The sequence below is a fragment of the Balaenoptera physalus genome, assembly GCF_965194825.1.
Source record: "Balaenoptera physalus genome assembly, chromosome: 3".
In the NCBI taxonomy this organism is placed as follows: Eukaryota; Metazoa; Chordata; class Mammalia; order Artiodactyla; family Balaenopteridae; genus Balaenoptera; species Balaenoptera physalus.
The window spans coordinates 140261767-140277778 of NC_138890.1; the positions used below are offsets into that span (position 1 = coordinate 140261767).

The following is a 16012-nucleotide window of genomic DNA, read 5'->3' on the forward strand; positions in this document are numbered from 1 at the left end:
CAGAGAGACTGGAGGCAAGGAGCTTTAGAAGACCCTTGGAATTGTCCAGATGAGGAGTGATGAGGGTCTGAAATAAGACAGAATTGGTAGGGGAAGAAATGAATGGCGAGAAGGAAACATCTTTAGGAATTCTCAACACTTGGTAACTGATTGGACATGGGAAGGAAAGTATGGATGTAAAAAATGACTCCCAGCTTTCCAGATGGGAGACTGTGTAAACAGTTGTGCCAATCCATGGATTTGGGGACACTGAAAAGGACAGGAGGCTAATGAGTCCAGTTTGGGGCATGTGGAGTTTGAGCATATTTGGGACATCCAGGTGGTGATCAGGAGCAAACTCCTGGCTGTAGAAAGAAACCTGAGAGTTTTTTAGGTACACATGGCCACTGAACATGTGAAGAACATGAGAAGTGTTTGGAATATCCTAAAGCTGTTACCTCCAATTTGTCTATTGTCTAAATCTTGATTTTCACATATGAAGGTCTGTTGAAACAGTAGTTTATAAACTTTAGTTTCCTTCTCACATTTGGAAAATGTGAAACACACTAACAGGTACCAAAAGCTTAGTACAGCAGGATTTTCAACCTAGCTGACAAGTTCAGTGATGGTGTAGTCTCAAAACTTTGGGGAGATACAAGGTATGAAAGGCCCTCCAGATAACTGACTTCTTAATCCATGGCTTATCACTGATTAAAAGTAAGGCATATCCTTGTATACATAACTATCAAAATGTATATTTTAGCAACAGAAAATTCTGTGATTCCCTACTGATGTACTGTTTCATTTTTTTTCATTCAAATGTAAGAAACTGAGAAACTATGGACCACTTTGCTTTGTTCTTCTGGGGTTTATCTTATTCCTTCACTTGGAACATATTTCTCTGTTGCCTCATTTTGCCTAATTCTCTGTTTTTATTTCTATGTATTAGGTGAGTTGGTTACATTTCCTGATCTTGGAGAAGAGGCCTGATGTAGGAGATTCCCTATGGGGCGCAGCAGTGCACTCCTCTCTGATCACCAGAACTATATTCTCCTGCGATGCCTCCTATGTCAACTGCATTGGCCCTTCGGTTATGGTGGGACTGACACCTGTGGGCTTGCTGGTAGATGGGGCTAGCCCCTGGCGCAGTTGACTGCCAGGCCCTGTCTCCCGCAGAGGCTGCCAGCCACTGGTGGAAGGGGCCATGTCCTGGCTCAGCTGGATGCCTGGCCCAGGGGATCCCAGGGCTGGTGCCAGCCCACTGGTAGGTGGGGCTGGGTCCAATTGTGACTAGCTACTTGGACGGGGGCGTCCCAGGACTGGTGCAGACCCGTTGCAGGGGGGTAAGTCTCCGGCATTAATAAGCAGAGGGAGGACTCCAAAATGGTGCTTGTCAGCACTGGTGTCCTCATTGTAGAACAAGCTCCCCAAAATTGCTACTGCCAATAGCTGTGTCCCCAGGGGATGTTCCAGTTGCTTCCTGCCACCCTGGGAGGCTCTCTAATATCAGCATGTGAGTCTGACCCAGGTTCCTTTCAAATTACTGCCTCTGTGCTGGGCCTCAGAGTATGTGAGATTTTGTATGTGCCTTTTGAGAGTGGGATCTTTGCTTCCTACAGCCCTCCAGCTCTCCCGTATGCAAGCCCTGCTGGCCTTCAAAGCCAGATGTTCTGAGGGCTCGTCTTTACAGTGCAGGATCCACAGGCTGGGGAGCTCAATGTGGGGCTCAGACCCCACACTCCTTGGGGAGAACCTCTGCAATTGTGATTATCCTGCCTTTTGTGGGTCACCTACCCAGGGGTGTGGGTCTTGACTATACTACATCTCTGCCCCTGCTACCCATTTCGTTGTGGTTCCTTCTTTATATCTATAGTCGTGGAAAATCTTTTCAGCTAGTCTTCAAGTCATTCTCATGGATAGTTGCTCTGTAAATAGCTGTAATTTTGGTGTGCCTGAGGGAGGAGCTGAGCTCAGGGTTTTCCTGCTTCGCCATCTTGGCTACTACTTTTACTCTTTTAAAACCTATCTTTTTAAGACTCTTTTTTAAAAACCCTGAGAGGTTGAATTAGAACTAAAAGTATCTGTATGAACTTGGACTTTTAAAAATAAACAGAGGCAGATTTAGAAATAGTCATAAAGGTATGTACTTACATCTCTGTCTCTTACTCTCCCTCTCTCCACACACACACACACACACACACACATTTCCTAGCTTTGTCCATGAAAGAAGCTTAGAAGCAATAAAATTCCAGCAGCACTAAGCACTCTGAGAATACATCTCTTGGTTTCCAAATACCACTCTCCACCAAAAGGAACCCAGGCTTCCTGGGGACATGCTGGCTCAAGGGAGAAACAGGGAAAGAAGAAAATAAGCCTGGACATAAATTAAGCAATAAAATAAGGAGATGCTCACAGGCCAAAACTTATCTAATTTGAGCATTAATATAAATGAGTATATAGAATTACAACCTATTGAATAAAACAGTGACCTATGATTCCATATTGATATAGATAGATAAGTAGGTAGGAGAAACATTTCTAGGATTCTACTATTCCATACTGATATAAAAATAAATAAATAAATAAGACTTTAAACATTTTTAATAAGTAAATAAGGAATGATACAAATGGGTAATCAGTATTCGACATCCGTTATAGTGGTAGTTGACAAGGATGGAAGGTACCTGTACTCTTTATGACTGTCAAGGGAATAGGAGACAGGGAAAGTGAGGGATTGTTTCAGACTGAAGGAGAACTACAGCACCTAACAACAAAATGCAACATGTGTTTCAGAATTGGATCCTGACCCAGGAAGGAAAAAGACTTTGCTTGATGTTTGGTAAAATCCAAATGGGATTTATAGATTGTATGATAGTGTCGTATTGTTAAATCGCTAATTTGAAAGATTTTATGGTGATAATGTAAGAAAAGTGTTTACATTTGGGGGCAATACATCCTGGAATTTAAATATAAACTACGTACTAAAGAAAAGCCTCACATAAATGCATGAAAGTAACAAGAAGGCTATGTTCTATGTCTGGTGTACATTCCAACCATCAATTAATCAGGGTCTAGGAAGAAAAAGATGCACACTTGAATTGGGCAACTAATGATAGTTTAATAAAGGAACTATTTTATAAAATGTGGGGATTATGTGAAAAATCACAAGTGATGGTGCAATACCCTCAGACTAAGAACAGCAGAATACCCCGTGGAAAGGTTCATTAGTGATTCAGGAGATATGAAGGAAATGAATACATTTTTACTTCTATTATTTGACTCCAGTGATTTCAACCACATCCCACATTTCTCTGGAGCTAAATAACTCCAAAATCTTAATTCCAGCATTTACTCTGGAGTTACAACGACAATGATAGAATGCTCCTTTCAGAACCTGAATCCTTGCTTTATTTTGGTTGACCAAGTGACCAGACGTTAAGATATTTTTCTTCCCTTTTCCTTGAGGCTAAGTGGATATGCTATACTTGATTCGCCACTCAGCTTAGCCTGACACAAATTGAACTGGTCACTAACATTGTTTCTGGCATTAAACAAGTCAGTTGACAAAAGATTATTGGAGTGGCCATGCAGAGTCTTAAGAGATTCCAACTGTTGGCATCATTAACTTGTAATGCGGAGAATTGCTGCTGAACTTTTCTGGAAGTGCTCAGTGATTGTGCAACTAACCTCATCCAATGTTATTGCTACAGCAATCAACATAAACATGGGGATTTTTACCTTTGGATTCGTGGACAATAATGTAAATGGTGTCTTTTTAGAACATAATTGATTTTGAATAGACTGGCCATTGGTATCAACACAATTGTTACTTATGGCTGTTGTCCAAACAACCCTCCAAGCCAGGGATGTTGCTAAGGGATCAGCCTTCCTTTATTCTTATCACTTACCGCTCTTTGTTACTTGTTAGGATTTGCCTTTAATTTTGACTAACATCAAAATTCAAAAGCAGAGAACATGGCAAAGTTATTGTAAATACAATCAACATTTTGCTATGGTTTTCAACACTTTGTTTCCAACCCCAAGTTCTTGAAGAAGCACATGCTTCAAAGCAGGATTTTGGAACTCATTATAAGTAAATAATTATCTTGGTTTAGATGAATCACCAAGGCATTTTGGTTCTCTGCACCGATACTGCCTCATTTTTATTTCTGCACATGCATGTATGTGCGTGTGAGAGAGAGAGAGAAGGTAGGGGGAGGAGAAGAAAGGGATGGGGAAGGGAGGAAGAGAGGAGAGGGGAAGAATAATGTTTTGATATATAGTATAAATACATATGCCCAAACGTCACTGGGAGGGATATGGCGTCATCAGAAAAATTAAGAGCAGCAAGACTATATTCACATTTTTACAGGCCATTCCTCACTACATTAGTTTCCTGTGGATACTGTAACAAATCATCACAAACTTTCTGGCTTAAAATAACAGAAATCTATTCCATCACAGTTCTGGAGGCCAAGAGGTCAAAATCAGCTTCACTGGACTCAAATCAAGGTGTCAGCAAAGAGCCTTTTTTCCGAATAAGGGAACATCCACAGGCTCCAGGGATTAGAATGTGGGTACCTACTGGAGGGCTATTTCTAGCCTACCACCCCCACTAACACACTATTACAACCACTCCACTCCCACCAGCTCTTAAAATTCGTGAAACTGTTTTTTGGACACAACTAGGTCAGTCTGGAGAAAAAGTTGAGCCTGAAATGATGAGACAAGTCTTTATTATGTTGTGGTAGATGAGCCATACATGGAAATACAGTCTTTCCTTTTGACTCCACTCTGATTGCTCCTTGAAAGTGGAGTCTGACTTCTTATCTTTGGTTCCCCCATGATCAGTTCAGTGCTTCCCACACCATCATATGCAGTTCGTGTTTGTGGAATAAACAAACATGCAAGTTATTGTCATGAATCCTCTCATAGTATTTGTGCTTCATTCCACATTGACAAAGTCAATTATGGGGATCATGGTTATAGCAAAGTTAACCAAATGGTTCTTTAGTCTGTGGCTTTGCACCTCTCACCCTAGGGTCTGTCTTGCTCCCTTTGCCTGTACAGCATTATCTGGCCCTTTATTCATTCTGTCTCTTCCTTCCTCTCACAACCACAGCAGCCAGTGACTGACTCTTCCCAGTGCTGTCGCCTCAAGACATATAGCTCTTGAGCAGAGACCCAGCAGGTGGCAATCCTCCAAGGGTGGACCATGAAAGGACCCTGCCGGCCAAGACGTACCATCTAAGCCCATGACCTGCCTTTATCTGTGTCGTGGTTTCTTTCTGTTACATCCTTTTCTAAAGCTAGGAAACACTCCTCTTTTCTTCTATAAATCAGCAAGTCACACTGAGTATATTTGGTCAGGGAAGTTTTTTCACTTTCTTCCCCCCCACCCCCGAAATGAAAGCTTTTGCTCTGCTTTGAATGTTGTATTAAGAGAAGCCCTCTGATTTCTGCCACCATTCCACCCACTCACCATGACGCCCACACTCACCACAACCCTACACCCACCTCCACACTCAGTCCCATCATTCTTTCTCATACTTTATTTTTTATTCCTTTACTCTGAGGACTTCATCTTCAGACATTGATTTTTGGTTCCTTTATCTTTATCTACCACCCGAAGGAAAAAATTATATTCAGCTAAGGAAACGTGGGGAAAGATATAACCAAAGTGGAATCATGTCACATTTGGGTCACAGGTTTGCACGAAAGAAAAGTTTCTCTTAGGCTCCCTTTCTGTAGCACTGTCAAACTATAAGTGTCTTCAGATTTACTGCAGGATTTGGGATGCCAGTTGAGCAGCTACAGTCTCCTTATCTAGATTCGGATTTCAACCAGTGAAACCATTCCAAATAGCTAACATGTTTCCTTCTACAATGGCCAAGAAAAAGCTTTTACCGGTAAATATTGCCAGATAGACAAAACAGAGTCACCTAAATTGTCACTTAGAATATACAGGCATCTTTTACGCAAGAAGAGATCATCTCCCAAAGATGATCTGTTTCATCGACACAGAAAGGACAGGTAAGGTCAGTATCGTTAATGAAAAATATGAAGAACTATTTTATGGGGAAAAGAATGGTAGAAGAAGAAACAAGTAAATGGAGAAAGGAAAGTGAGGCAAAAGGAAGCGCTAAATAATAAGGGCAGTTGATCTGACCAAGAGCATAAGACTACTCACATGGTAAAGACAGGCTTGGAATTTAGATTTTTAGACCCCTAGTCCAGAGTGATTTTCTCTACCCACAGTTTCCTAATCAGCCTGGCAAGAGTGGGCTACAGGTATACAAATATTGATTCCTTTTACACAGGCACGTGGAGAAACGGATGGGAGGAATACATAAGCCAGTTGCCGCTGATTAAACATTGACCCTTCCTATTTAAAAGAGTAAATATAAATTTCTCTGGGCTCTGTGATATAAAAAAATGTTTGGAAGCACTGTGGAGTCCGCACCACAGTGAGACTTGGACAGCCAGTTTTTGACTGGGATAATCAGCTCCTTCTCAAAAATGTCTTGTCTCATGAGTCTGAGAGGACATGGGGTCTGTGTCAGGAATCGTGAAACCAAGTCCTGCCAAGGTTCTGTGGTAGGTGTAAGGGCAGGCAGTACTCCTGAGAGACAATAGTATATTGAGGAGCTCTACATTAAGGAAGGAGATTCCTTGAAATTGTACTAAAAATAGTGTTGAAACCTGAAAAACCTTTTCACACATCTGTGAGTGAGTAATCTAACACTGAATACTTTAAGTAGGCTGACATGATGAAGCGGCCGTTGTTTGCTACTCCCTCCTGGTGGGTAAGAGAGACCAACTAATGTGGCCGAGGCTAGGGGTCCTTACTGTCCATGCTAATCCAGTGTTAGCGTGGAGGGCTTCCTGAAAGAAGACGTGTGAGAACCTCAGAGTAATCATTAAAGCAACACTTGGATAGCTGGCAGCAGCCACAGCTTAATTAGAGCTGAACCTTCCACAGGCAGCCTGATCTGGGCAAAGAGGGCAGAGTTTCTCACCTTTTGTTGTCCTCTTTTTTTGATTTTAGAGGCCTTTAAGTCATGTAGCCTATGTCAGTTTTTTTTGTTTTTTTTTTTTTAATTTTTATTGGAGTATAGCTGCTTTACAATGTTGTGTTAGTTTCTGCTGTACAGCAAAGTGAATCAGCTGTACGTATACATATATTCCCCTCTTTTTTGGATTTCCTTCCCATTTAGGTGCCTATGTCAGTTTTAAAACATGATTCCAAATTAGTTTTATATTACTGTCATCAGGAAGAGGGGTCTCTGCCTCCTTCTCTTGATTCTTGGTAGGTTTTTAACTGGTCACAGTGGAAGTGATGCTATGGGACTTCTGAGACTAAGTCAGAAAAGGCCATGCAGCCTCCAATAGTTCTTTTTAGACACTCCCTTATAGAGCCCTGAGCCGTCACATAAAAAGTCCAACCACTCTAAGTCCTCTATGCTGTGAGGAGGCCCAGGTCACATAGAAAGGCCAAGTGCGTGTAGTCTAGTCAGCTAGCTCCAGCTGAGATCCCAGCCAACAGCTGGCATCAATTGCCAGACATGTGAGTAAAGGTGGCTCCAGATGATCCCAGAATGTAGGTGTTGAGTCATTCCCAGCACTTGAGTTTTACCAGGTGAAACCCCGGGCATCGTGGAGCAGAAACAAACCACTCCTGCAACAGGCCTTTGTAACCTCCAAAGCATATCATGTAAGCTGTCATACTGCTCACTGCAGAAGGTCCAAACTAAATGTTTTGTTACTTTCCCCATGTCCAATGCCTCTCTGCTACAGATGTTTTAACATTTTCAAACAGTCAAACATTAATACTGAAGCCCTGTAAATGGCTATATTTAATAAGAATTAATTAATACCTTCTCACACTGTATCTCTGTATTATTTAGCATTAAAATCCATTTCCAGATGGAGAAATGACACATGGCAAATAACTGATAAAGGTGGACTTATCAGAATAGCAAGAATCCAGTTCCTGATACCCAGCTCTTTGCTCCCTCCCCAGGGAATGCTTAGTGACTATAAACATAGGACAAAGAAGATCGGTACAATAAATGACCTCCATTCCCTGTCACTTGTTTTAATGCTTCCATGTTCAGTATTTTTCCCCAAGGAAACAATTCCTTTGCTAAAAATATAACCCCTTCTCCACAAAATCTATGTAGTTCTACAAAATATTTGACAACACTAAAAATGGTGTCTAGTCACAGTCTATTTATCTAGATTGTCAAGAAAAGATAAGACAATCTGGACTCTAATATAATCATTGAACACTTTCTTTTTTTTACTAACTAGAGTTGAAAATAAACAATATATTTTTCTTTTAATCCAAAAGATTGCTAGTTAATACACATACCAGCAGAACTCTCAGACAACTGATCTTTTGGTGTGACAGCAGCACACCTGTACTACTACTTTAAGCCTGGCTTGGCAAACACAGATAGGTCAATAAGTCATTGATTCTGTATTGCAAAAAAATCCTAAAAGCTAATTATTACTTGAGTCTCAAGTTTGATGCCAACTGGAAGATTCTCACATGGAAGCAAATTGTATCATCTCAGAGTTACTCTGGGCTTCCTACTATTAATACATCAAAATGCCTTTCACTATAGAAAGAACTAGGAGAATATAAAATAAAGGGAATCTATGAAATACAGCTCACAACATGATCTACCTTATGAAGCCAAAGTACAAATCATGAGTTGTACACTAATGACGGATTTGTGGCAGTTTAGGAAGAACACGGGACAGGACTCAGAACACTTGGATTCTAGACCCAGCTTTACACCAATATACATGTGACCTTGGGCAAATCTCTAAACTTCTCTGGCTTACAGGCATACCTCATTTTATTGAGGTTTGACTTTTTTGCACTTCACAGTGCTTTTTTTTTTTTTTTTGCACATTGAAGGTTTGTGACAACGCTGTGTTGAGCAAGTCTTATCGGTGCAATTTTTCCAACAGCGTTTGTTCACTTCCTGTCTCTATATCACATTTTGGTAATTATTGCAATATTTCAAATTTTTCATTGTTATTGTATTTGTTATGGAGATCTGTGATCAGTGATCTTTGATGTTACTATTGTAATTGTTTTGGGGTGCCACAAACTGCGCTCATTTAAGACAGTGGTTCTCTCTCCCTCTCCTCTGGCCTCTCTATTCCCTAAGACACAACAATCTTGAAATCAGGCCAATTAATAACCATATGATGACCTCTAACTGTCCGAGTAAAAGAAAAGCCACATGTTTCTCACTTTAAATCAAAAGCTAGAAATGATTAAGCTTAGTGAGGAAAGCATGTTGAAAGCCAAGATAGGTCTTACACAAAACAGTTAGCCAAGTTGTGAATGCAAAGGAAAAGTTCTCGAAGGAAATGAAAAGTGCTACCCAAGGAACACACAAATGACAGGAAAGCAAAACAGCCTTATTGCTGACATGGAGAAAGCTTTAGTGGTCTGGATAGAAGATCAAACCAACCAGGAAATTTCTTTAAGCCAAAGCCTAATCCACAGATAGGCTCTAACTCTCTGCAATTCTGTGAAGGCTGAGAGAGGTGAGGAAGCTGCAGAAGAAAAGTTTGAAGCTAGCAGAGGTTGGTTCATGAGGTTGAAGGAAAGAAGTCATCTCCATAACATAGAAGTGCAGGGTGAAGCAGCAAGCGCTAATGCAGAAGCTGTAGCAAGATATCCAGAAGATCTAGCTCAGATCATTAACGAAGGTGGCTACACTAAACAAGAGATTTTCAGTGTAGACGAAACAGCCTTATATTGGAAGAAGATGCCATCTAGGACTTTCATAGCTAGAGAGGAGAAGTCAATGCCTGCCTTCAAAGCTTCAAAGGACAGGCTGACTCTCTTGTTAGGGGCTAATGCAGCTGGTGACTTTAAGTTGAAGTCAATGCTCATTTACTATTCCAAAAATCCTAGGGCCCTTAAGAATTATGCTCAATCTACTCTGCACTCTAGAAATGGAACAACAAAGACTGGATGATTATATTTACAACATTGCTTACTGGATATTTTAAGCCCACTGTTGAGACATACTGCTCAGAAAAAAAATACTTTTTTGCTAAAAAAATGTTAAACTATTTTTTAACTAAGGTATGTACATTACCTTTTAGACATAATGCTATTGTACAGACTACAGTATAGTATAAACATAACTTTTACATGCACTGAGAAACCAAGAAATTCGTGTGACTCACATTATTGCGATATTCACTTCATTGCGATGGTCTGGAACCAAACCCGCAATATATCTGAGGTATGCCTGTACTTTAAAACCAGAAAATTGTACTAGATTGTCATGTGGGAATGTGGATTCTCAAATAAGTTTGTGCATTTAAGCCAGTTTCTCATTCCTAGGATTCTCCATGCTTATACTACTCAGAAGTTTGTCCTGCCTTTCCTTTGCCTATGTTTTTCACACACACACACAGCTTTTGTTATATACAACATGCTATATTTATTTTAATTTTTATAAATGTAGTATAAGCCCTGAACGGGTTTTTTTTTTTCTCTTTTGTAATGCAAGTGCCTGACTTAAGCTTTGATTGCTGAGTCATCCGCTACAAAGCGTCATCCCCCTCAGAGAAAGCTATCTCAAATAAACACATTGCCAGCCACAGAAATAGAGCCAGGACACCACTGCCACCCCGCTTTAGTCTCCTTTGTTTTAGAGATCTTTGTTGATTTCTATAACTGACCACTTGGGCTGCTTTTTTTTCTCTTTCTGTGCTTAAAATTTCCACTTACATTTAAATTCACCAATAAAGAGTGAGCCCGTGAAACCCTAGGCCCCCACCCTCGATCCCCAAAAAAACAGAACCCCAGCCTCGTGCTCTCTCTCTTCTCTACCGGCAACCTTGTTGTGTGGCCCCAGGTGTGCCATGTAATTTCCAGGACCTTTAAGTAATAAACCTTTTTTTTTTTCCAAGTTTGGTGATGGTTATTGCTGAGGGCATCTTGCAGTCATAATAAGAACCATAAGGGCTGGTCCAGCCACAACACCGGTTATCAATAGACTGAGACTGGCACAAAACAATACATTTACATAAATTTTATAACATACACATATTTCAAGCATTCAGAAAACTTAGAAAATATTGAATGAAAACCAATATATCCATCATTCAATCTTAACAAATACAATTTGTAAAATAATAATACTATTATTTTACCATACTTATTCCTGATCCTCCTTCTTTTCTAAAATAAAGAAAATGTTGCAAACATAACTAAAATAACCAAAGGGAACCACCAAACATAACCACCACCCCACTCCAATGCTATTCCACTTCCTCCCTCATCATACTGTAATATCCAGAAGTATGTACAGCGCTTCCAGTTTATATTTTTATATTTTACTACACCTGTATAGCATTACCAATGTAATAGTCTCTGGATTTTTAAAACTTACATAGATGGGATGATATTGACCATATCTTTCGACAACTTGCTTTTTTCCCCCAACTTTGTTTTCCAGACTCGTTCATATTCATTCATTTAAACACTAGTATGTTCATATGAACATATAACAACTGATATATCTATTCCTTTATTGCTAGACATTCAGAAGTTCTCCCTTTTGCCCCTATTACAAACAGTGCCACAAGGAATAATCTCTTACAACATCTTCTTGTGCACCTGAGCGAGAGTACATTCAGGGTATTGATCTAGAAGTGCAATTGGTATGTCTCAGGGCATGTTCGTCTTCCACTGCACAAAGTACTACAAAGCAGCTTCCAAAGTGGTTTCACCAATTTAAATGCCTGCCTGCAGTGTACAAGAGCTCCCATTTCCCCACACCAAGATTATATGTGGTATTTAGACATTCTTTTTCCAATACAATGAGAATAATAGAGTGACTCATTGTTTCATTTGCATTCCCCACATTGATACTGAGGCTAAGGATATTTTAGCTTCATTTTCTGTGGATTGCCTTTCTTCTAATCCCTTTCATAGGATGATTGGGGCTGTTTTCCGATCTCTAAGCTCAACAGTCTTTAGCTATGTCCATGCCTCCTTTCCCCAAGCAAACGTGAATATGCTCAAACTCCACAGCCCATATCCAGGCATGATATCACCCAGGCTGCAGAAGCACCACTCAGAGCTCACTGTTCTGGCTTTGAATGTACTAACGGGTTCCCACTTATGGATCCATCCTTCCTCCCTCCCTCCCTCCCTCCTTCCCTTCCTGTCTTCCTTCCTTCCTTTCAGCTTAGTCATACTTTAGTGTACCTTCTTATGGTACATTTCTTTATAAAGAATCTGTAATAGAGGGAGAAAGTAGTTGATGCCCTAGTCTACCATGTTGCTTGAACTAGAAATCTCTGCCACTTTTATTTCATTTTAAGCCATTATCTCTAATTATTGCTCTGCCTGGTTCCCTTTTTCTCTCCAAGATGGCTATGGAAAAGCACGTTTTGAAATTTCTCTACCTTGGTTTCCTGGACATTTTAGAAAACTATCTATCAACATACTATCAACTATGTAGCAACAGCAATTTTAACAAAATGAAAAGATGGTGGAAGAGACTGAGAGAGAAACAGAGAAAGAGAGATTGGTCTTTAAATCTTACCTGTACTGAAGTTCGGAGCCCTTTCCCGGCACAGAGTTAAGACTGATTCTATTAGACTATAACCCACTGATCGCTCTTAGTGTAAGGTTTAGTTTTCTTGATTAAGTTACTGAAATTTCAGATCAGGGAAAATTCTAGTTGATACTGGGCTCAATCTAGGAAAATCTCAGTCTTCCACAAAGCTGCTATCTTGATCATGGAATTCCAAGACATTCCACTCTAGCTTTAGGCAAACTTCAGTTTAAAGCCATAGCATTTCTAGGCTGAAAGTTATCTCATGTGTCAAGAAAACAGTGCATATGATGAAAGGAGTAATGAAGGCTTCAAAAAACTTATTATTGGTGGAGGCTTTTAGAGTTCAGAAATCCTGTTCCCGGAGCTCAGACTTTCTTTTGTTTTTGTTTTGTTTTGTTTTTTTAAACTACAGTGGACCCTGGAACAATGCACGTTTTAACTGCATACATCCACGTATATGCCGATTTTTTTCACTAAATACATGCTACAGTACTACTGGATCCACAGTTGGTTGAATCCACAGATGCAGAACCATGTATACAAAGGGCCAACTGTAGAGTTATACTCAGATTATGGACTGTGCAGAAGGCTGGCACCCCTAAGCCCCCCATCTTGTTCAAGGGTCAACTGTACCCGTGTTGGTTTACTAGGGCCGCCAAAACAAACTACCACAAACTAGGTGATTTAAAACAACAGAAGTTGATTATCTCACAGTTCTGGAGGCTAGGGGTCCAAAATCAGGGTGTTGGCGGGGAGGGCAGATGTTCCTCTGAAACCTGTAGGAGGGAATCCTTCTTTGCTTCTTCCTAGTTTCTGGTGGTTTACTGGCAATCTTTGGCATTCTTTGGCTTGCGGCTGCCAACACTTCAATCTGCCTTTGTTGTCACATGGTTTCTCCCTCCTGTGTCTGTGTGTCTTTTTCTTGTAAGGACACCAGTCATATCAGATAAAGAGCCCACCCTACCCCAGTCTGACCTCCTCTTAACAGATTATATCTGTAGTGACTCTTTCCAAATAAGCTCACACGCTGAGGTACTAGGAGTTAGGACTTCAGTATAATTTGGGGCGGGGGGGCACAATTCAACACATAACACTGCACATGTTGATAATTTGTTAAAAAGCTTGATGATGACAGACTTATTAATATAGGATGTTCCCAAATGATCAATGAGAACTTGTGCCTTGTCCTACAAGATAGTGTATGACCAGTTGAGTACTTATCCATTTCATCATTTTAAGTAGTTTTATAGTATTTGTCATGGATTGAATAGTATCCCCCCCCCCCAAATTCATGTCCACCTGGAAGCTGAGAATGTGAACTTACTTGGAAATACGGTCTTTGAAGATGTAATTAGTTAAGGATCTTGAGATGAAATCATCCTGGATTTAGTGTTCACCTTAAATCCAATCACTGGCATCCTTGTGAGAAAAGGAGAGAACACACATAGACACTGGGAAGAAGACCATGTGAAGACAAAGCAGAAATTGGAGTTATGCTGCCATAAACCAAGGAATGCCAGGAGCCACCAGAAGCTTGAAGAGACAAGGAAAGATTCTCCCCTAAAGCTTTCAGAAGGAGCATGATTCTGCCAAACCTTGATCTTGGACTTCTGGCCTCCAGAAGTGTGAAAGAATAAATTTCTGTCATTTTAAGCCACCAAATATGTGGTTATTTGTTATGGCAACTCTAGGAAACTAATGCAGTATTCCTTTTATATAGATTGGGAAAAATCTATTTCACCAATCCCTTATTGTTGAACAGTTAGGTTGTTTCCAATTAAAAGAACATAGTAAGACAGGGACTTCCCAGTGGTTGAGACTCTGCGCTCCCAATGCAGGGGGCCCGGCTGGGTTCAATCCCTGGTTGGGGACCTGGATCCCACACGCATGCCACAACTAAGACTTCACAGGCCACAACTAGGACCTGGTGCAACCAAATAAATAAAATAAATTTTTTTTTAAAAAGAGAACATTGTAAGAGGCTAAAAAATGCACTTGATGAAAAGAAATGGAGAAGATATCCAAATAACCTTGAGATAGGCAATTATAAATGGGAAGAAGCTACCAGAAAAGCGATTTCAACTCAAAATAAACTTTGTCTAGTAATCAGTACAGTACAAACTGGAAAAATGGCAGCCTTGGGAGGTAATAAATCTTCAACCTTCAGGCACAGAGGGGAGTATTTGGTGCAAATGTTTTAGAGAATATTTGAGCACTGAATAGTCGGTTGAACTTGATGACCATTAAATTTCCTTTTATTCTAAAAGTTTATGAGTCTATCCCTCAGCGGATAGTGCCATGGGGGAAAATGTATGAAAGAAAAATATCACAATTGAAGAAATTTAGTGAAAGGGCAAGCTGAACCCCACACAACTCTCCAGCTCTCAAGAACATTACCATTTTGTCATTTGGAAACAGGAGGTTTAAAAAAGAAATTTTAAAAAATAATGTTAATGGCAAATCACATCTGCTGTGACAGGCTTAGAAGGAATGATTCATCGCACATTAGAGTTAGGAGGGATTTTGAAGATCTTCTTGTTCAATCCCCTCAATTTATTATATGAAGGAATTGAATTCAAGAAAAACTGAGTGGTCCTAAGTCACTTAGCTAGTTAATGATAGAAGCAAGACTTCAATCTAGATTTTCAGATCCAACTGTCAAACCGATTTTAAAACTTGTTTACATTTTCAGGTAACATGAGACCTAGAATTCTCTGGCATTGTTCTTTTAAATGACATTTAAAATCCTAGTTCTGAAGGTTGCAACAAATTACACTTTACCAGAGGATAATTGTATAGATATTTTTTCTTCCTTTAGGGCTTTCCAAATACACAGATCCTTTATTTTTCCAATTATGAATCACACCCAGGTGGTGAGATATGGAAATCTTGCAAATATACTGAAAGGATATAATCATCTGCGTACTTGTGAACTAGTCCAACATTAAATATATTTACGCCCACATTAGCTAATCTTAAAGAATTATCATGTTCAAGTTTTGTACAATTGAAAAAATTATGATTCTTTTTCCCCTGTAAATGAATGTGAATATTGTGGAAATTTCATGTTTAAGTATTTCTCCTTCAGTGTATAATACTGTTACTTTTCAATCACCTTTCAAAATACCCCCAAAAGACTATTCATAGAATATAGAAACATAGTAATTTGATAAGATGATTATGAAATAAAAACATAAGACATTGTCAACAAAAATGCATAGATATAAGGCAACAGTCCAAAATGTTAACAGTATGAGATTATTTTTCCCACTTCTCTGAGTTTTTCAAATTTTCTATGATTACATATTTCATATCGACAACAAAAATAATCTTATATTCTACAGATTAAAATGAAGCTAAAAAACAAAACAATATGAAAATCTGATTTTCTAAACTAAATCAAAAGCCTATCCATTCTCTAC

General features: G+C 39.6%; 1 protein-coding gene across 10 annotated transcripts in view; it reads right to left on the reverse strand.

Moving 5' to 3' along the window:
* The window catches only part of MRPS30 (mitochondrial ribosomal protein S30), a 146100-nt gene that overhangs the window by 110243 nt on the left and 19845 nt on the right, over positions 1–16012 (reverse strand). Inside the window, exon 6 of one of the 10 annotated variants that reach the window (XM_082455910.1) lies at positions 1587–2743. The exons of the other annotated variants lie outside the window; for them this stretch is intronic. Within the exon in view, the coding sequence (XP_082312036.1) occupies positions 2682–2743 (62 nt within the window). The 3' untranslated portion in view covers positions 1587–2681. Of the gene's footprint in view, positions 1–1586; positions 2744–16012 lie in introns of those variants that run through there. 10 annotated transcript variants of the gene reach the window in all.